The sequence below is a fragment of the Drosophila ficusphila genome, unplaced genomic scaffold, assembly GCF_018152265.1.
Source record: "Drosophila ficusphila isolate 14025-0441.05 unplaced genomic scaffold, ASM1815226v1 contig_414, whole genome shotgun sequence".
Taxonomy (NCBI): domain Eukaryota; kingdom Metazoa; phylum Arthropoda; class Insecta; order Diptera; family Drosophilidae; genus Drosophila; species Drosophila ficusphila.
In genome coordinates, this window is record NW_025064328.1 from 11,427,666 (window position 1) to 11,448,954 (window position 21,289).

At 39.6% G+C, this 21,289-nt stretch overlaps 4 protein-coding genes across 6 annotated transcripts; all 4 read right to left on the reverse strand.

Moving 5' to 3' along the window:
• Positions 1-8: 8 nt before the first annotated feature.
• On the reverse strand, positions 9-3,554 carry LOC108096678 (zinc finger protein 585A). Its single transcript, XM_017198478.2, has 10 exons — positions 2,768-3,554; positions 2,553-2,702; positions 2,231-2,492; positions 2,019-2,171; positions 1,812-1,955; positions 1,615-1,750; positions 1,085-1,540; positions 840-1,026; positions 554-786; positions 9-497 (listed from the first exon to the last, which is right to left on the reverse strand). Exons 1-10 carry the CDS (start codon positions 3,528-3,530, stop codon positions 9-11), a joined length of 2,973 nt encoding a protein of 990 aa, XP_017053967.1. The 5' UTR covers positions 3,531-3,554.
• Positions 3,555-4,029: 475 nt separating this feature from the next.
• LOC108096554 (odorant receptor 46a) lies at positions 4,030-6,875 on the reverse strand. Its single transcript, XM_017198243.2, is given in 5 exon segments — positions 4,030-4,083; positions 4,142-5,258; positions 5,347-5,562; positions 5,621-5,680; positions 6,031-6,875. Coding segments are annotated over 5 exon segments (2,292 nt in total).
• A 363-nt stretch (positions 6,876-7,238) lies between these two features.
• On the reverse strand, positions 7,239-9,085 carry LOC108096579. Its single transcript, XM_017198277.1, has 3 exons — positions 8,978-9,085; positions 8,469-8,861; positions 7,239-8,013 (listed from the first exon to the last, which is right to left on the reverse strand). The coding sequence occupies exons 1-3, from the start codon at positions 9,030-9,032 to the stop codon at positions 7,406-7,408; spliced, it is 1,056 nt and encodes a 351-aa protein (XP_017053766.1). The 5' UTR covers positions 9,033-9,085; the 3' UTR covers positions 7,239-7,405.
• Positions 9,086-9,918: 833 nt separating this feature from the next.
• LOC108096798 (upstream-binding protein 1) lies at positions 9,919-21,046 on the reverse strand. Of its 3 annotated transcripts, XM_017198680.2 has the most exons (14): positions 20,678-21,046; positions 19,645-19,756; positions 19,310-19,555; positions 16,568-16,640; positions 16,113-16,499; positions 15,491-15,635; positions 14,663-15,166; positions 13,897-14,072; positions 12,527-12,531; positions 12,159-12,285; positions 11,876-12,080; positions 11,686-11,801; positions 10,487-10,561; positions 9,919-10,422 (listed from the first exon to the last, which is right to left on the reverse strand). In XM_017198680.2, the coding sequence occupies exons 1-14, from the start codon at positions 21,044-21,046 to the stop codon at positions 10,005-10,007; spliced, it is 2,958 nt and encodes a 985-aa protein (XP_017054169.1). In that variant the 3' UTR covers positions 9,919-10,004. The 3 variants fall into 3 exon arrangements, with proteins under 3 accessions (XP_017054169.1, XP_017054168.1, XP_017054167.1); XM_017198679.2 differs by lacking the exons at positions 12,159-12,285; positions 12,527-12,531 and having other exon boundaries at positions 19,310-19,516; XM_017198678.2 differs by lacking the exons at positions 12,159-12,285; positions 12,527-12,531.
• Between the last annotated feature and the right edge of the window lie 243 nt (positions 21,047-21,289).

Below are 21,289 nucleotides of genomic sequence, written 5' to 3' on the forward strand. Positions count from 1 at the left end.
TGTCTGCCTCAATTATTAATCTCTTCATCTTGTGTTTCCGCAAGAAATTCATCCTTAACCTCGTCTCCTTCTTCCATCTCAATAACATCAGGATCATCTTCGTCGCCTTCCACAAACTCAATATTGTCATTGTTGATTCGAATGCATCGCTTTTTGGATGTGGATGGGCCATCGCTGTTATATTCTTCCTCTTCGACTACATCCTCTTGAAGGAAAATAACGCCATTGTGCACTTTCCGCACATGTACGTTCAACTGGGAACTATTTACAAATACGCGTCCACAGCCGCCTTCGCAGTAATCCCGGCACTTATAACTAGATCCGTGGGCTCGTTGCATGTGAGTATTTAGGCCCTGACGTCGACCAAACCTCTTCTTACAAGTTTTGCACTCAAAGGCAAAACGCTTATAATGCTGACCGAGAATGTGAACTGAAAGGGACTTTTTGTTTTTGGTGACGAAGCTACACTGGTCGCAATTGTAAGACTGGCCATGAAGCTGCAGGAAGGATTGGATAATTTAAAAACCAACTATAGATTTGATGTAATAATCACCTTTTGATGCGCCTCCATTTCACTTCTGTGATAGAAACCCTTCTGGCAAACGCTACACGAATATCGCTTCTTGTTTGAATGCACCACATTTACATGAGTATCATAATTCCTTCGATTTTTTACAATCTTGAAACACTGAGGGCACTCGATGGGTTCGTGCCAATAAGCATGATGCTGGGCCAGAGCTTCCTTTCCTTTGTACGAGGCATTGCACAAAGGACAAACCACGTTATCTTGAAGTGAAACGATTAAGTCAAGTTATTCATTTATAAAACATAACACCAACCGTTATTGTGGCTCCTTGCCACATGAACAGACAAGGACATTTTGGAGCGGCACTCCTTTGAACAAAACTGGCAAATCCATTCTTGAGGGGCCTTTGAGGGTTTATCGGCCTGCTTGTTTGCTGATTCGTGGGTGCGCCTTTTGTGCGTGTACAATGAGTTCCAGTTTATATAAGCTTCAGAACAGTTCTGCAGTCAAAGATTATTGAATTTTAAATATTTTAAGAACAAACGGTAAGCGTCTTACCTCCTGATCGCACATGTAAAAGACACAAATCTCTAGCTTCCGATGCGTTGAGTCCGTTCGCAGCTGCTGATAGTTTCGCAGATGATGACGGTACAGCTTCATGTGGGGGAAATCTTTGCCACACGGCTGACACCAGTACAATCCATCCTTATGTACTCCCGAGTCTCGATGTGCTTGAAGATTTGCCTTTTCCTTAAAGTAAGAGGAGCAGTACTCGCAAACGTATGCATCGCGTAGCAGTTCCATGTAAATTTTAGTGCCAAAACAGGGAGACTTCACTAAATCCGCATGGGCAAGCAAGACTTCCCGGCTGTCACTCAACAAGCCACACTGGCTGCATACGTGAACATCTCTCTCTATGATCAAATGCTTCTTCATATGAATGTTGTAGGAGGCTTCAGTGGCAAATTCACGTGAACATAGCTCGCAACTTATAACAGTGCCATGCATGGCTCTCTGAAATTGAGAAAACCAGTAGTTGATACATGAAATTGAAATATGATTAATAAGATGTTAAGACTAAACTTTACCATATGCCCATTCAATCGTCCTCGCGACTCAAAGTTTGCCATACATTCGCCGCAAGAGTAGGTTGTACTACTAACATTGGCATGCGACTTGTTGTGTTCCATAAAAACTGCCTGATCCCGAAAAGTTCGGTCGCAACTGGAAGGAATAAAATTCTTTAATGGAAGACCTATATAAAATGCAAACAAGGCCTGCTTACAGATCGCAAAATAAAGTGCCCACAGGTTCATGGGCGTAATTTAAATGCTGGAAAAGCTCATCGATATTGGTGTTGGCATAATCACAGACGAAACATGCACGAGGTCTGTGCCTTTCCAAATGAAATTGGTTGTGAAAATTAAATCTATAGGGATAAACAATTAGTATTAAATATTTTTACTTAAAAGAGATTAATAAGTCGGCATACCTCTTCCATGATGGAAACTCAATGGAGCACATTTCGCAAAACGAGCGAATGCCTCTTTTCTTTTTAATGACATGGGCACACGAGTGTTTGTTGTACTGCAAAATGTTGGAGAATGTCATTTTACACTCTGGACAGCTGCCGTAAATCGGAATTCTACAAAAAGCAAACCATTATTAGATTGTAAACAGATGGTTTGAGCTAAACTTATTTACTCTGCCACAGGTGCATGTAATAGAACCAAGTGCATGGCCAGAAATTGGGGTCCCTTTAACTCCTTACTGCAGCCTTCAATTGGACACTGGTAGACAGCTCTTCGGCTTTTGTGTCTCTTTAGAATGTGATTGAAGAGGATCTCAAAAGTGGGACACTTCAGAGAGCAATGTTTGCACACCGTGCACCACTCAAATGTAAGCTTCTCAAAGCTGGTCTTTACCACAGTGGACAGGTACTCCGAAAGGTCACCAATGTCATCCTCTGTTAAAGAAAGATAATAAGGTATTAGGGGTACTTTTTATTCAGACGATTTATACGCACTTTCTTTGATATCAACAAAGTTGAAAAGAATTATGTTGCTTTCTCCCTCGTCAATTTCCCCTTCGCTTTGGCTTTCCTCCTTTTCCACCTTTCTTGATGAACGAACCAGTGGCTTGACCTTTACCTCCTCTGAATTCGGATCCAAGATATCTGAAATGGAGATTTTTGGTTATATCTTATGGTTAAATAATGGTTATAAACAATGATAAACCAACCCTCATGCTCGTATATATAGACATGCTCATCTAGAAGGGGTTCCGACGCGGATTCATTGTTTAGGATAACCATTTCCCCAGAAGTTTCCGTTTCTTCGGAGGTCTGAATTACTTCCGCAGCCACCTCTTCGGCAATAGCGTCATCTTCGGTAATAACCTCATCGGCAGAAAGGATATTTTGTATAAGAACATTGATCTGCTCCTGATCTACGTCCTTGGGAGCTGGCTTGTCTTCCTTTTTAATGGAATTCGCATTGTGGACCGTACTGTTTTTTCGGCTTATAGGTGTAGATAGACCAGGTGCTGTCTGGGATTCTATAACTGCCACTTTCCTGAGACGGGCACTTGGTTCCCGGGTGGGTGCCAGGGGCACAGGACGCAGGATCTTGGTCAGCGGCTTTGGATGCGAAGACTTCTTGGTAGGCTTTGCAACTGGAGCTGGTGCCGCAACCTCTGTAATGATAACAGGTTCCTTCTGCTCGGGCTCGTCATTCTGAACCACATCGTTTGGCGCGTCCCTTTTTCGGTCCCTTTCCCTTTCCAATTCATCGATGTCGAAGAGGCGGATGAGATTATTGACGCACACCTCGCAGAGGAGCTGTTGTTTTTGCGGATCGGGGGACACATCGATGTTGAAGTGCTTGGCCAGCAGGGACTGTAGTCCCAGTTCAATCCCAAACTCATCGAATATCTCCTGGTACTGGTATTTCGTATTAAATACGGAACAATGCAGGCAGCTATTGTTTTGAGCGTTTTCCGACATCTTAATCTTTGTCCGTCAGCGAATTTTGAGGCGTTATGGCATTTTAGGCACCTTTTTGGGGTATACCGTTTTGCTTCCACCGCAAGTCTAGTATTTTTTAGCAAGTCTAGTATTTTTTGCGAACCTCAAAAACATTTTAAACTTAACCGTTACCCGCTATTCAAATTTGGATAAAATACGATTTCGGTGCAAAAGTGCTTTAAATATTTATTTGCTATGAACATTGTTTATGATTATTAACATATATTAGAGAAAAGCACATGTGTATCTACACACTTTTTCAAAATGGCATGTTTTTATTTAATTTGGTAATTAAGCACATTGAACAAATAGCTGTAAAATTTAGAAAGACATATTTAGTTCAATAAAAAAAACTTAAAAAAAAAGTACTTACCTAAATATTTTTGTTCTGTTTTGTAAGCCGATCAATTTTATGCTGTTGTGTAATATAAAGTTGATATCCTTTTTTGTGTTTTTGAACTTCTAAATTTTTTGAAATCTAACTGTTGACTCGTTTTAGCAAAGCGAAGTAGCTGTAGGAGCAGTTCACAATCTGAAAAAAAGAATCTTAATTAGATGTACTCATATCAACCCAATTTTTGGTGACCTACGGAACCGAAGGCCTCCAAGCTGAAAATAAAGGTGGGGTTCAAAGTGTGAATGCGCATTGGTAAATTAAATCGCTGCATCATGAGGAGGACGATCCGTCGGTTCGGCCTGTTCCATCCTGTCCACTGGGAACTGTAGATGCTGTGACAGAGCTTGGAACTCTGAACAGTCACCTCATTGGAGGCATAGCAAACGATGAAGATCTGCCAGAGCATCACCAACTGGTAGATGCAGGTCTTGGCCATAAAAATGGCATCCCCATTCGAAATCGACATGGTGGACATATCATATAAATTGGAGACCAGCACGAGAATGGAGCACATAAGCTGCACGGATCCTGGCACTTTGATGAATAGCTCCACTAGATTCTTGAACTTCACAATGTTATTGAAGTAGCCAGCACATTCACGTATTTCGCAAGCTATTCTCTCATTATCCTTTGGCTCAATCACAGGACCCAGTTTCTCCAATCTGAGCACCAAAATCTGCAGTTGCACTTTCAAAAAGCAGAGCAAGGAAAATGCCACCGAATCGTAGGTTATATTCAGGACACAAGTGGGCAGCAGGGAAATGCAGTGGAAAAGGTACTGCAACCAATAACACATCATTCCCTCGATGTTGCAAACATCAAACATGGCCAATGGGAGCTCCTCAAAGTTTGTGAAAAATGGAACCAAAAGGATCAATGAAGCAGTTCCAATTGACATAATGCCATAAAAGTTTCTCATGTGCACAACCGCCACTCTAGCCGACTCCAAAATTTCCCTTTCCTGTTCAGTTTTAATGGCGAACTTTGAGGATAACATCATATCTACCAAATCACCGAGTTTCTGGCTTTCCAACTTCATGTGCAATAACTTTGTCATGCAGGAAATTTCGGTGGCAAACATAAAAAACACTTTCAAGATCTCTCGCACTTGGGAAATATTATTCAGGAGTTCCATGGCGAAAAGCAGCAGCATGATGAACAGGACAACCAGGATGAAACCAAATCGAATGGACTGAAGGCGGCGATCCTGATCTGATGCACTCGCAGGAAGTCTCCAAACTCCCAGGACATGAAAGTACAAAAACTGGTACTTGTAGAAGTCCTCCGTTACCATCTGATGCTGATTCATGCTGGCGATTTTCACTTTTACAACAAAACCCCCTTGACAAAAGCCTTTTATAGGCCACTTACATCAATGAGGCTCATTATGGAAATTGGCTACAGTGGAAAAAAGGATTAGGACTAGGAAAATTACTCACCGAACTGAAGAGCATTAAATCAAAACCAAGGCTGGGATTTAGAGTCCTGATTCTGAGGGGAAAGTGGAGGCGTTGCATGAAAAGAAGAACAATCCTCCGGTTGGAACGATTCCAGTTCACCCAGGTCGTTCCGTAAAGCTCATGGGAAAGGTTCAAACTGCGATGGGTCACCTCACTATTGAGAAAACGTGATTACTAATCTGCAGTGGATTTACAATATATATCCTAATTACCCGGCATAGTAGCACAGTATGAAGATCTGGCTCAGCATGCACGCCTGATAGGTAACAAACCTTTTCGTCGGATAACTAAATTAACATTGTAAAAAATTAATTAAAATAATTTACTAACTTAACATATCACCTGATCTATTTTGTAATTTTAACATAGAAGAAGAAAATGTACATTAAATATGATTTCGGAAACATAAAAAAGCAACGAATTCCACCATTTTAATTTTGATTTAGGACAATTAATTTCTAGTTTTCAAGTTTCGAAATTGTTGTTGCTTAGTAATAGATTCGAAAATATATTTACCCCAACGTTGAATTTATTTGTATAGCAAAGTCTAAGGATATCATATTATATTTTTTGAAAATCGTTCAATTAAAAAGTAACCTTATCTGATTCTGAACAAAAAGACTTATAGCTTTAGACACTCACCAAAGCTATAGCATAAAAATTGGAGGTGAGAACCAACACCGAACAAAAGATCTGCACCGAAATGGGCTTGCAAAGCAGGCGTTCCACGTCCCTTGTCAAATCCACGATGGTCATGTGGAATCGGATATTTTGCTTTAGTTCCTGCTCCACAGAGCCATCGGAACTGTTCCACCGACCCATCTTCTCGAATCGAACCACCAGGATATCCAGCTGGCACTTGATGAAGATGAACAGCGAGGAGCTCAAGGAATCGAAGCTAATATTGGTGAAACAGGACACACCCAGCGCGGCGCACTGATAGATGTACAAAAGCCAGTACCCAGGTGAACTGGGATCCTCGCCGAAGGGATTGTAGGTGCCCAGTGGCAGATGGGATCGATCCAGGACGAATTGCGGAATAAGGATCATGCACAAGGCGGCCAACGAGAGGAATCCATAGCCATTTCGAACTTTGCGACTGCTTTCACAGGCTTCTGCAAAGATCAACTCCTCTTCGGATCCTCTTGGTCGGAGATCCTCATTGTCCAGACGTTTGAAGAGCTTCTCCAGCTCCACATTGTTGGCCTTGAGGCACAGCAGCTTTGTGGTATGTGCTGCAGTGGTGGACAGCACAAAGATGGCCCTCACAACCTCGGCCATCTTATCCAAGTTGGCCAAAACGTGCATCAGCAGAATAATGTTGAAGAACAGCACCCAAAATCCCATGAGTTGAATGTAGTTCAACTGGTGGATCTTTCTCCAAAAGCGATCCTTTTGGGGCCACAGAGAAAAGACGTTTAATAAGGTTTTTTGGCCTTCGTAAAAGATTGCCGCTCCTTGGCTCATTTTACTTGGTTTTTCTTAAAACTTGTAGATGCTTTTGCTGTGTCGAGTGCTTTTATTGCTCTTTTCAAAACGTTTAAAATGTCGTTAGAGGTTCCTTATGGTTGGCTAATCGATCTGGTGTGGTTTTCATTGAGGTAATTAATAACTTCAAAAGTGGACGTTAAAAATTGAATATCTTGTATCCAAAGCGATAGCAATCATAATACAACAAAGTTATTTTAAAAATCAATTACAATTGTTTAGAATTTAATAACTCAATAATTAAAAAGAATTTTATTATATTAATTAAAACTTTAAACAGAATATTAAAACCGAACTTCTTGCATTTTAAATCAACAAAATGTCCTACAAAATGTGTTGTTATTTCTTATTAATTCTTTATTTTCAAAGTACCTTTTCGCAGTGTATATCCTTAGGCAAATTTAATGTGCGTCTGTTAAATAAAAATACTAAATTATTCAGCCGACGATTATTACGCAAGTCGATTTGGCCTAGTCCTTTGGTAAAATATGCCATGAACATCCCCTCTTTCAGAGTGGGAAACTTCTTGGATCGCAACAGAAGGTGAATCCATCAACAGGGTTATTTGGAAGACCAATGGGGCAGTTAACTGGATGGCAAATATTCAAGCAAGGTGGCCTCTCCCGCTGAAAGGAATTATTGTAGGTGAGGAAGACGAAAAGTCCATTGCCACTGGCATCTCGAACTATTTTGTAGGTCCACTCGGGAACTGGGATCTTGGATCCAGCGAGAAATGCCGGTTGAAAGACGCCTTTTGAATCCGGTAAGGTCAAAGTTCCAATTCCGCCGGACTTAACTCGGAAATAACTCGACTGGGGAATCTGACTGCGCACCCACCTCTCTATTTTCTCCCAGTTTCCATCGTTGATCGATTTGATTTGCGGCACCACATTCAGGTAGCGAAAGGTACTGCCCATTTGGTCCACAAAAAGGAAGTCCGCCGAAGCCACCAGATGACCTCGATTAATCACCAAGGAATGGGCACTTGGCAAGTAGGACTGGTCGTTGCCATAAATGCATTGGAAGGCAAAGTATATGTTGGACTTCATATAGGCAGCGGCCTCCATGGGACTGAACATCTCATCGGCCACGAAATCAACAAAGGGTCTTCTGGGAACTGTTTGAAACAAAGCAAGGATTAATATGAATAGTTTAAAGGTTATATAATATATTTGGAAGAAACCGATAATAGTATAATCGTATAATTTTTTTTGTTTGTTGTTCGAATTTTGGTTTGGATCAGAAAACTTCAGCGCAAAAGTTTTTGGAAACAAGAGAAGCAATAGTGTATTATAATTTATCGTAGCGAATTGAATTATAAGTTCGAAAATAAATAATTTTGCATATTCTTTATATTAGAGTAGTTATCCTATTGTGATTATAAAAGAAAATAACCAAAATCAAATTAAAATTGTGGTATACTCTATATAATACTGAGTTGTATAAATTCTTGTTTGCTGCTCATTTGTGAGTCTGTAAGTCTACTATTAATAATGATCATCTATTTAAATATAATATACACCTTTACTTTACTTCAGTAAAGAGTGTAAAAATAATCAGAGATTCACTTACAAAATGTCTTAAAGTAGACATCGCTCTCTGAGTATAAAACCCTTCCTTGTCCGGCATCAAAGCAGGTGCGATATAGTTCCAGATTTTTCCCATCTATCGTATAACCCACCGAATAAAGCATTCCCGAACAACCGTTATCCCGGATCCGTGTGGTCTTCGGTTGCAATGGGTTTCCGCATCTCATTGGTAACGGAACCGAGAACTGTCCATTTTCTTGGCATTGAGTTTCCACCATATCCGATGGATTGCAGTACATGAACAGAGTGACTCCAGTTGGAACAATTTCCGTTCGCTGAAGCTGTAGAGATCCACTGGCATCGCGATAGGTGAAAATGCGATTCGAATTCTCCACCATATGCTGGGATATTCGGCAATTGCCCTGCACTCCAAAGACTGTCAAATAGGTCGAAATTCGAAAGGGATTAACTTGCTCTTAAATTGGATTAACTCGAAATCGAGAAGTCGAAATTCGAAAGGGATTAACTTGCTCTTAAATTGGATTAACTTACCCAGCAAACAGACCAATAACATATTGTTAAGTAACAGGAAAAGGAATTTATCCATTGAAACTAATTAAATTTTGAATTTTGAAATTATTTACCTAATCAAGACACAAACTGAATGAGAGTTAAAAACACACTACATTTTTTGGGGATTCCCCCAAGTAAATAAAATTTATATCGATAATCGATTTACTTGGGTATTCCGTTAAAAAATATTGACGGTTGTTTTTAAAAACTATAAATATCAATACAATATAATATTAGTTATTCTACATCCAATACATACCGCAATATCTTTTTCAGTAAATATGTGAATTACAAATATGTTAGTAATCAAAAACCATCCAATGAATACACAAGAGGGGTTTTTTTTTTGACAGTCCACTTGTGGATAACACTTTATTGCTTCTATCACATACAAAAGTTGTTGTTTGGTTGCTAGTTGAACTCTGCTTCGAAACAATTGCTCAATTCTTGTATTCGTGGTACTGTACTTGAAAATAATAATCATTGTTGTAAAATTATGTTGCTTTTTTTTTGGGTTTTTTCTTTCTACTTCAAATAATTGATATTGGTTGGGTTCTACAAACAAATATATAATCGTTATATAAGTGATTAGCATACGCCATAGAAATAAAAGAAATTAAAAGTAGAGAAAAGAAACGAATCGAAATGCAATCGCATCGGAGAATTAAATGTGCATATGTTATGTTGTCGTATATCGTAGGTGGTATAAAATACATATAAAATAAACAAAACTTAAAGTGAGGACCGAAAACGAAAACTTAAATATTTTGCACTAGTTCTTTAACAAAGATATGGGGTTTAGATAATTTTTTTGAAGGTTAAAGGGAAAAAGGGTTTCGGGTTGCTTGCTTATTACTTGTTCAAAATTGCTGCGCGAAATCTCATACAAATTGATGCTTATATAGAAAACGAACAGTGTGTTTAAATGCTATAAACTATACTTGGTTGCTCGGGTGGTGTGTGTCTACTACAGTGGTACTACGTAGTTGTACAATTGGCTAATCGGCTAATTGTTGTCCTGCTTGTTGATCAGCTTAAGGATAACCTTGCCGGCCTGAACCTCCAAAGCATAGAGGCTGCCATCCTTGATCTCGTTGTTGAGCACCTCGTCGGTGACGGTGACCAGAATGCCCGAGGGACCCGATATGTACACGCAGCTCTTGTTGGCATCGTTGAAAATATTGGAGCCACTGCCCGAATACTTCGAGTGCATTCCCCAGTTGTTGAACAAAGCGGCAGCCGCAGCGGCGGCAGCTCCACCGGCTCCATTCTCCTGGGCGGCGGACTTGGCCATGAACTCGTAGAAGCCCGGCATCTTGAACAGTTTCTGCTGCAGCTCCTTGGCCGTGTTCGACAGCAAGTAGATGGCATTGTAGCTGCAGCCATCCAAACTGGCGTACAACGTCAGACGCGGAGCAATGGTCCTGTAACAAAGATTTCATTTAAGTTTAAATATATAAATATATTTTAATAAATTAAAACACTTACTTGGCGCGCAAAATGTTAAACATGCGAATGCCATCGGCCAGGCCGCAAATTTGAATCAGATCCTCCTTGGACATGCTATAAATAAATCAAATATTATAAATAAATCAGAAGCTGAAAAATATGAAATAAATGCGTTGCGGAACCAATTAATAATAGCATTTTATATATTGTTAAGACTTTAAGGGGTTTTATAGCCCACACAGTAATAACCAGAAACCATTCTGTTTTTCTAATGCGGTAGGCCACTTATCTAATCAAGCCATTTGATTATTAATAAGTTTATGGTTAAGTTAAATGGTCGCTATCAACTGATTGTGGAATCAAGTTATCCTTTAAGGTTTGCTGTCTTTCAGATGTCAGTCAACAAGATTACACAAATAGTAATTTAACTGATTGAAACATTGTTTTAGATTGATAACGAATTGAAAGGGTAATCAAAAACAAAATTGAAGTACTCTTAGTTTGCCAGACAAAGGGTTTTTATTGACAAATTGTCTGGGAATTGGATCAACAATTCAGTTATAATAAATGTCTCTTTCGCGCTGTAACTTGTTTGATAAGGCAATTTATAAGGGAATGGTTGGTTATCTCTTAACTTGTTTGGTAATACAATAGCTTCGTTGGTACTTGAAATTGAAAAATAGGGTCAGTTGAAAGCAGATTGGAAAACCAGTTGAATTACTTAATCTGATAACCAAAAAATATCTTTGAGAACCGACAAAAAATAAAAACTGAAGAAATTTGTAGTTATTGTGTCTGTAGTTATATAAGTAGAGTACTAGGCTTTTCTGCTAGTTATATTTAATCTTTAAATGCCAAATGTGTCTGTAGATTTATAATATACATTTTTGGGTACTTGAACTCCGAAAAAATTTGTCGCTAAGGAAAAGAAACATTCTGTGGCTGATTGGTAAGATAGTTTTTAGGTATAGTTTAGATAAAGATGTTTATATGCCTGAAAATACAGTTTTTATCTATATTTAGAAGAAGATGGAAGCTAGTCACTATCTTAATGATACAAAATCTTGTAAGATAGACAAAACTAAAATATCTTGAAATATTTTTTGACAGATGAAAATGTACATATAGTATGTACATGCAGTACAAATGTTTGTGTACTATCTTTTTATTTATGCTGGCAAATGATAAAGGGATCCCTGTGGTTCCGAAAGGCTTTATTGTTCTAGTAGATCACATACCGCATAATATCCGCTCCGGAGAAGTGTGCGAACGTCGAGAGATACGATGTGAGGCGATGATTGGTCAGCCACTGTGTCACTTGCGAGGGCGTCGACTCCGGCATAATGTTCTGGTTCTAAAACAGAGAATTGAAGGGTTGATAATTCAATTGAAACTATAATGCTGCTGGGTGATAGAGGGTACACCTACATAATCATCCATATCGGCAGGCACATGCTGCGGTGAGACCATGTTGGTGGTGTCCATCAGCTTGAGGGTTGGCGAATTAGTGGACGTCACCGAGTTGATGGCAATGGGACTGCTGCTGGTTGCCGGCGATGCTGCACTTGCCGCAAACGGAAGCATCCCATCGTACTTGGGTATATGCACAGGCGAATTTGGCCAAAGTTTCATACTGCAAGATAAGATAAAAAGGAAGAAAGGATTACTATCAATTCATTCTTTAAAAGAAGGCTTTCTTTCAAGTTCCTACAAATCCAATAGAGCTCGTTCTGTATCTGACGTTGGCAGGAGCGACGATCCTTCGGATGCAAGAGCATGTTCACGAATGCGAGGCGATGGGACTCGATGGCGGTACTCGCACTTCGAATTTCCCATGCCTGGAGAATCTGGTTTTGGTTTGGCGAGCCACTCGCCTTGTTTACACACAAGTTAACCCGATACGCCCTGTTGCGGCTGATTGGCTATTGCAAACCCGTTTGGAATCTATTTTATATGGCTGCCTCTTTTCTATCGGCGAAATTTTCCAGACTTTCGTCTTCCGCCCGTTGTCGCCTCCTCCCCCGTAATCATTTCCGGTTTTCTGAATGGATTATAATGCCGTAGGATGGTTGGCTTTGCTGCCACTAATCGATCGATATAATCGATCCGTACAAAACAAGACCTTATACAATGAACCCCCATATCATTTGCCATTATTATCTATAGTGCTCGGCCTGCAAACAAATAAAATCATTGAGCAGAAACGAAAACCGAAAACCGGTTAAAAGCAACTTTAAACTAAAAATAACTTGGAGCAGACGCAAAAACAAAAAGCCCCACGGCGTAAAATGCTCTTAGTGGATCTCTTAGCTTATAGAGATCCTTCAATGGTTCTCCACCGATCTCTCTACCGATCTCTCGATATCTCTTCCCTCTCCATATGTCTCTTTCTCCCGATCCAAGGGGTTCTCTCTGCATATATCTACACGCTCGCAATTCGATTGATCTTTATGATTTGGTGATCATGCAAATGACAAACTAAATGATTTCCTCTGGCATTCGTTATGGGAAAATTCCACTGGATAGTGCGTTTCGGAATTGTAGGTCAATGGCTTGTTCTATATGCAATTCTTATTTAAAAAAATTATCTGTTTTTGGTACATTTTTGGCTCTCTCTCCATAAATTCTTCTAGGTTCTAAGCAAGAAACAATTTTAATTATACCACAAAATAGAAAACGTTTTGAATTGTTTGTTTATGTTTAAAAACCAGAAGTAAACAGTATGCTTTTAATTTTTACCCAAAGAATTTCAATTTAAACCAATTTAAATTAAGACTCTTATAATTATAAAACCTTCTCATGTATCGGTCTTATTTACATTATTCAAAGTTCATTTTTTTAAAACCTCCTTCATTCTAAATGATTCCATAAATAAATCAACAAATAAGTACTTGAAAACAAAAATCTATAAATGTATATAATTGGCATTGATGAGCATTAAGAACTAATTGCATGCCATCTTCTACTTTCCCTAGTGAAATATGTGATCACATAAATTTTACTTAACCATTGGAATGCCAAGATTGAATGGAATGTGAAACTTTATTGGCATGTTTTAAATTAAACAACCTCATAACTATTTTTTACTAGGTCAAAACAAGTCCCTATATTAGGGCTCTGAACCGCACTGTATGAGTAGATAAGAAACAAGTATCTACGAGATACGTAATATGCACTTGATCTTAACTGGATGTTATGTAAATTGTTGAGAACTGCAGTCACTGGGTTCGTAAATCAAAAGGCTCGGGCTGTAGCTGTCACATAAATATGACTTGTGGAAAATATTTGTGCGGACTCAATTGAAAGATTGCGGGACTGCGCAGCGAAATAAATTTTTTGCTTAATTCCAGAGCAGAAGTTATGCCAGTTGGAGAAATTCTCTCTCCCCCACTATGTTATATACATATGTATATATGTATCTGGAGAATGGAATCTATGTTTGTACTCACTATTCGGGACTGTAGCAGCCAGTTGTGGTGGCAGGCATCACCAGATCCAGGGAAATATCGTTCATGATGGTGCACTCGTAGCTCGGCTGGAACTTGTCCTGTTCCGATTGCGGACGCTTCTGGATCTTCTCTCGATCCTGCTTATGCTTGCGATCAGCTCCCTTTAGCTTGAATACCTGTAAGAAATTTCGATTTACAATAGGTGCTTTGAGATTCAGGGAAACAATTACAAATTCTAGAAGTAATTTGTTGTATTGCTTGTAAACACGTTTTAACAGCCCCACCTACTAATTTTTTCCAAGTCACCCAGGAGATTATAGAACTCAAAAAACAACAAAAATCACAAACCTCTAAGAATAAAAATGATTCACCTACATTTTCACTGTTCATAATAACCACAGATATGAATAGACCTCTCGGATACTTTTATTGACGCAAATTAACTTTATAATACTATATTTCTTAGGAAGGTAAAAAAACCTACTGCGGCTAAGTAATATTCCATTCGCTTTATTTAAGTTCAAGTTGAAGTATGTCATAACAAAACTAGGCCAGAATATGGTAAACGGACAACTTATTCAACTTAAGTACTCTTTTAAGCGGACACATATCACTGTTACAAGACAAATTAAATAACATTGCAAATCAATTTTCTTGTGAGGTATACAATATGTTGTTTTAAAAAATGTAGGCAAGGCTTTATCGTTTTAAACGGACAAACTGTCCGGCCAAGGGAGCACTCGCTTCTATCCGTCACCAAACTCACCTTGATCTGGCAGGCAGCTGCGTGGACCGCCTGTTTGTTGTTGGAGCCGCCATTGGGAGTCCGTTCTGGAGATCCCGGGGCAGTGGAGCCACCGTTTCCGCTGCCGTTGCTGTTGCCGCTGGTGCTACCGCTGCCGCTGGCGTTGCCACTGTTGTTGCCACCGCTCGAGCCGCTCGAGTTGGCACTGTTCGTGTTTTCTATATAGGTTTCAATCTGTAGTCGGAAGGGCACACCCTTCTCGCCGCCGTGCTTCTTTGGAGTAAATTCGGTGGAAATGCAGTTGACCTTGATGTAGACGCCGACCTCCTTCAGCGGATCCCAGAGGATCTCGACGGTGTTGAGGGAACCGGAGCTCAGTGGCTGCGACACGTGGCACAGGCCGTACGAGAGCGGTACGTCCACCTCAATGATGCGTTCGCCTGGGCGGGATTGCTGCCATTGTTGCATCTGCTCGCGCTCCATAAACTGCAGGCGGCGCTCGTGGAAACAGATCTTGATCACGCTCTGCAAGAGAAGTGGAAGAGGAGGGGGGAGGTGGTTATGGTAAATATTGCCAAGAAGTGAAGTCACTCGGAAAGTTCTGTTCTATTCTTTTTTCGCACACGCAGATAACGCATGCTCGCCTTCTCCAGTTTGTCATCCAGCATCTCTCAAGTCGACCGGCTTAATTGGGGCTTATTAAAATCAATTGAGCCCCCCAACATATACAGACACATTCGGTCAAACAGACTCGGTGACCAAGTCGCTCACTGGCCAATCGAATAATTCACCAGCATCACATGACCGTCCGCCTCAATTGGAGACCGCGGACAGGGACTTTGGACTCACCTTCAATATCTTATCCCTGTAGAGGGACAGGTCGCCGATCTTCTTCAGCTTGATCTCGTAGCTCTGGCCCTGGTTGAGGTACGTCAGCGTCTCCTCGTTGTTCTTCGTGGCAATCGAAGTGGCCGCTGCCAAAATGTACTGAAATCTGAAAAATGCGAGGGGAGGTTTACAACGTTTGAAACGAAAATCATAAAACATATACATAAATCATAGCAGAAATCTGTATCCAATACTTTCATAATCCATTGTTTTCATGGATTTTTGTATTACTAATTAAATGTAAAATGTGTTGGCACTAAACTAATTAACAAGTATACATTTCTAAAATAAGAAGACTAAGAAGACTCCATCTTAGGGTTAATTTAAAAACAGTAATACAAAATATATAAATCAAGGTCAAAGTATTCTATATTATAGAGTATATTATATTAGAAATAGGTTTTTGAAACCAAAAGATTCTTATTGAATTTTAAATTATTGGATTATTAAGAATGTCACTAAATTGTAAGGCTCTTAGCTAGTTAGAAAGGAACTTTCTTTAATTTTTTAATATTCATAAATGATCTACTTTATATTTATCTGAAGCATGCTAAAGAGCTACTTAAAAACACATTATACTCACTTGTGATCCTCGGCATGGGTGGCTCCATTGGCCGAAACGATCTCGATCTTGGCCGGATCCAAAACGCTTAGCTGCTGGGGCTTTCCCTTCTCGTTCAACTCGTACTCATTGCTGGCTAATGGTGAACCCTGCGGGGAGCCACATCCGCAGAAGGGTCCGGAGTTCACATCATGCTTGCCATTTCCAGCTGATCCCGATCCGTTAGCCGAATCCTTTCCTAGTTTGGCCTGCGCCGGTGAGTTCTGGGACTCATCCAACTTGGCAATGGCCACTGCTGGCGATCCTGCGGCATTCTCAAGGGAAATCTTGGGACTCGGCTTGATCTGCTCAGTTTGAGGTTCCTGTTTCAAGGTGGTCAACGTGGGCGAAAACGACAGGAAGTTCTCACTGTTTGCAATGGGAAAAGGTTAATTAGCAAAGATTTAATTTAATACAAATAAGGGGGCTTATCTTACTTGTTCAAGTACGAGTTACTGTTGAACTCGGCGTTCAGATCGAAGCCAATATCATCGCTCCAGCTGCTGCGACCTGTGAATTTAAAGAATGGTAACAACTGTAGTTCAACTCATTTCTGGCACGTCTGCGATTTCTTTTAGATTACAACTTATTTCTTATCATATAGTGACGCTCTCAAAAAGCCATCGACGACCTCAAACCGTTGACGTCAAACTTGTGTCTTAGCCAAAATAAATTCTGTGAAGAATTTATAGCATGCGACAATGTAAGGCCACTTTATAATTAATTGATAAACACGTAACTATAATTTGGTAAGGCTTTAGCTAATTATATTAAATATGGGCTTCTATTATAATAGTAAATATGTGTAAATATGGAATTCAAATTTTTATTTTACTGTGTCATTCTTAAATCGAAATTTGTTTTCAGGTATTGCTTTGAATTCTGTTTAAACATTTCAAGTAAGCAGTTTAAAAATATTCTTTGATTGATCTGCACATTGAATCTGAAAACCAACAAATTCTAATTCTTTAAAGGATTTTAATTTCTTTACAACTATTACATTCTTTATAGTAAACTATTTATTAAGGAGTCGCCATTACCTTGCTGAACTTAAGCACACAAATTCCCTGATCTTATATTATGAGGTCAATAAATGTATTGAGAATGTAATGAACCTCCAAAAAATAAATTTTGGCACACCATTACATTCAATTGTTTTTACAGAATTTCTCAAAAAAAAGAATGTGTTGTTTAATGAACGAACGTTTGTGATGGCTCGTTAATTGATTTAATCTGTCTACGGATAGAAATTTTACTTGTGTGGGTTCCACCGGACAATATGTATCTCGATCGCAATTGATTCCGAGTTATCCAAGAGCGAATGACGCACATCGAATTGCCGCGGTTCACTCATTTCACATTCGCGATAGTGTCACAGGCAATTGTTTGATCAAAACTATCTGTAAATGTGGACATACAGGCGCACCGAATATAATGGATGCTACCCAGTTAGTTCCCTTGACAAATGGCACGGGGAAATGGCTTCAATATCATCTTATAGCCTTCGCTTATATAAAGACCGAATGTGGGAAAAGGCCGGGACAAAGGCAAAGGCCATTAGGCTATTAGGCGGCATTTAAATGCTCTACTCGTAAAATCGTGGAGTTCTGAAAAGGTTTGCCTAATAGCGGATTGTTGTACGTACGGCAAAATGCTATAGCGTTTTTGGTCTTATCTCCGCCTGCCGCGTTGATAAGCCATCAGCAAGAGGGCCGAGCTCTAGATTGGTGTCCAAATTATATGGTTGGGTTGCCCCCCTTCATTCGACTAAATCTGTTTGTTCCGCAGTGGGTCGGTATCAGTGTTTCAGCCAGTCACTCGTTTCGTGGTAATTAGTCCAGGGACCTAGCGTGATTTTTGGAGCAATCTCGGGGGCATATCTACTACTGAAAGTCTAAAGGGTTTCTCGGCCAGGGGCTTGTTCGATGCCCATTGGAAAAGTACCGAGAGAAGATTTATTTCTTTAAAGGCGTTCTAGTATTAAAGCTCCATCGATTAACACAAGCGAAGGTGTTAACTAAATTAATTAGTTTTATGGCGAGGTTTAACCGTCGCAGGCTGTTAATTTCATTACGAATACCAAACGTGGATATTAAAAGCCATCGCATGTTAATGAATTTATGAAACTATTTAAAGACTTCGTCATTTCGGAGTGCAGCCTTAGTTGCACCAAACCCCCATCTTCAAACACGTTGAGTGTAACCCCAAGACGAACCCAAACCCTTAATTGTCATCTCACGCACATGTCGTATAACTTCCATGTCTGATAGATACAGATACAGACTAATTAGCGATCATATTCCTCTGTTTATACGCCACTTAGCACCCAACAGCAGAAAGACTCACGTTTGTCTTACCAACCAGCGATCGAATTAGTCGTTAGATCGGGTACATCTGTCTGGGCATAAAAATATATACTCATATTCGTATTCGTATTCGTATTCGTATTCGTATGTTCTTAGAGGCGCAACTGGAAAACGGGTTTCTCAATTACAGCCGCTTTTAATTTGCCAACAAGTTTCTGACTCGCTCCCAGATTCCAGTTGCAATCCCAGGAAGAAACATCAAGTTGGACCGAGGTTTCTTTCATTCTTGCTTTCATTGATTGTAGGTCACATTTTATGCAAAGCAGCAAAGCTAATTCAATGAAAAGCTACAACGGGGCGTTTATCATAATGACTGTGTTTTGATTAATTTTAACTTTTAAATTTGAAATTGTTTTTCTGACACACTTCTTATTTTGATTTTTATTTGAGGATTAGTCATTAAAACAATTGTTTAGGGGAATTCCTAGTCTTCCTAATGTATTATCTGCATGGAAATATTTTGTTAAGTTTGTGTACTAATTTTAAGTACAAAGTTTGCGATAACTCATGACACATATAATATATGTAAAAATTGCTTAATTCTGATTTTGAAAAGCGAATACCAAACTGATAAGGCCTGTCTTAAAGATTTTGCTGCCTGTTAAAGTCTACAATTTAACTTGGTTAGACTGAGTAAGTTTGTGTTTTACACAAATACATTGACATTTAAATAAATTCAAATAAATCAATTCCGATTTAACAAAAACCAGTGTAGAGAACTGATAAGCATTGTACTTGAGACCCCTTCACAGCTTTTGAGGCGTTTAAAGTTTGTTGGTTTGTTGGTGATTGATAGACAAATTGACTTCTTACCCGAGTGCTTCTCGCGCTTGTGCTTATCCTTCTCCTGGTGGGCCACTTTGGTGGGCAGATCGCCACTCTGCGATCCTGTGGGTGAGTTCTCACTTTGGCCAATGTCCAAAGAGTCCCAATCCATTCGTCTTTTGCGTGAGCCGCCGTTCAGGTAAATCGTTTGCACGTCGATGATCTGCGGTCCCGGCGAGTCCTTCGATTGGCCGTCTACGACAATCGTAATTTGTTCGATTAGCGAGCTGGTCTCTACGGGAGCAATGGATGTCCAAGGTGATGATTGATGATCGTGATAGAGATGAGATGTGCTGGTGAACCGATTGCAGCTTCTGCCTTACCTGTCCACGATTCCTCAGAGTTTGGCGGCGAGTCAACAAAGTTGATCACTTGCTCATAATCCGAACCAATATGCTGATGATGGTAGCCGCTGATGAAGTGGCGGTTTTGGATCTGAAATACCGAAAAATGGACGCGGGTTTTAGTTCGAGAACTGAATTTCGAAGCAACGTAATCAAATATAGAGCCCGAATCAAAACTCGGAGAACCAGCAACAACGCGTGTCTAGCCGCCAACGAGGCTATGCCCTCTCAGTATTATCTCTGGATTCCAGCTGGAATATTATATACTCATGTAGGTCCGAACCTTGCTGATAAGGTCGCTAACAATCTCGCCATTGCTCTCCTAATCCCTCTTTTTCCCTCAAACGAGAGAGAGTGGGTGAAAACAAAAAAAAAAAAACACCCTTCGATTCATGTTTATTCGACGATGAGGAGGACTTGGACTTCCCACTAAATAATGCTTTCGAAAGATAATTGTGAACACGCTCGATGTGTGTAAACAAACGGAAAAGAGCTCAGCTTGAAGAGCTGGGCAAAGAAGACCCAGAATATGCGGCTATATTTAAACGAACGTCCAAAAATAAGGAGAAAAAAAAACAAATATCGACTGGGCCAGTGAGTCGGACTGTTGACGTAACATTTGCAACTATGTATTTTTAAGCGTTATTCTATTGCTTTTCCCCTAGCTGCCCACCACAACTTTGTTATACGATACACCCCTTCTATATAGTATAATTAGCAATTGAACTATATATTTGCAATTGTCTCAAGGCAAACAGATTTAGCTGGTGCATCTTGAAATGTTTTCTTCAAAAATATAAACCACTGTGCAACATAATGCAAAAAAAGTATAATTTAAAATTAATATTCTACTGCATTCCATGTAACTACATTACGTTTAAAATCTTCTATTCAAAAAGTATACTATATAGTATATATAGATGTTTGCATTGTAACAACTATGGGGTTTTTCCTATTCCCTAAGGTTGTATTTGGATTCGGAATACCTATCGTTGGGGACCTTTAAACTTACCTGATTTAGGTTTTCGCTTACACTGTTATTAGTGTTGGTGTTGTTGTTGATGTTCTGATTATTGGCGCCGTTATTAATATTATTATTATTCTGATATTGATTGCGATTTAAATTGTTGTTGAATTCCATTTGATCGAGTTCGTTGAACAAGTTCAAATCGAACTTTGTTGAAAGGGTGCGTTGTTGATTGTGTTGTTGAATCTGCTCCACTTGTTGTTGTTGTTGTTGATGGTGTGGTTGAATGTGATGTTGAGGGTGGTGGCTCAAATGTTGTTGTTGTTGTTGTTGTTGAAGATGAGTGTATTGTGGATCAAATATGCTTTGTAAATCCAACAGTCCGGAGTTTTGCGATAGAAAAGAAAGCGCCATTCGGTACGTGAATTAACGGCGTTGAAATCGCGTTCTGTTTTTCTCTGTGTAGTCCTTTTCTTTGTTTAAATACCCGCCTGATTTGTTTTTTATTGAATTGATATCCTCCGAAATATGAAATACCGCTTCCGACCGGAGTCCTTTCGCCAGCAATTTTGCTCAAGTTTTTTGGTGCAACGCGAAATGCAACAAAAGTAATTGATTGATGGTAATAGTAATATTCGAAGTAGAAACTGTTTATTG

Excerpts from the sequence above, each read along its gene's own strand:
- LOC108096579 (XM_017198277.1), bottom strand. The coding sequence starts at position 9,032 with ATGGATAAATTCCTTTTCCTGTTACTTAACAATATGTTATTGGTCTGT. Across the intron at positions 8,862-8,977 it reads GTTATTGGTCTGTTTGCTGG|TCTTTGGAGTGCAGGGCAAT; the intron begins GTAAGTTAATCC and ends CCTATTTGACAG. Across the intron at positions 8,014-8,468 it reads TGTCTACTTTAAGACATTTT|TTCCCAGAAGACCCTTTGTT; the intron begins GTAAGTGAATCT and ends TGTTTCAAACAG.
- LOC108096798 (XM_017198680.2), bottom strand. The coding sequence starts at position 21,046 with ATGGCGCTTTCTTTTCTATCGCAAAACTCCGGACTGTTGGATTTACAA. Across the intron at positions 19,556-19,644 it reads CTCTGAGGAATCGTGGACAG|AGACCAGCTCGCTAATCGAA; the intron begins GTAAGGCAGAAG and ends TTGCTCCCGTAG. Across the intron at positions 15,167-15,490 it reads ACAGGGATAAGATATTGAAG|AGCGTGATCAAGATCTGTTT; the intron begins GTGAGTCCAAAG and ends CTTCTCTTGCAG.
- LOC108096678 (XM_017198478.2), bottom strand. The coding sequence starts at position 3,530 with ATGTCGGAAAACGCTCAAAACAATAGCTGCCTGCATTGTTCCGTATTT. Across the intron at positions 1,956-2,018 it reads GAGTTTCCATCATGGAAGAG|ATTTAATTTTCACAACCAAT; the intron begins GTATGCCGACTT and ends TTATCCCTATAG. Across the intron at positions 1,027-1,084 it reads TTTACATGTGCGATCAGGAG|AACTGTTCTGAAGCTTATAT; the intron begins GTAAGACGCTTA and ends CTTTGACTGCAG.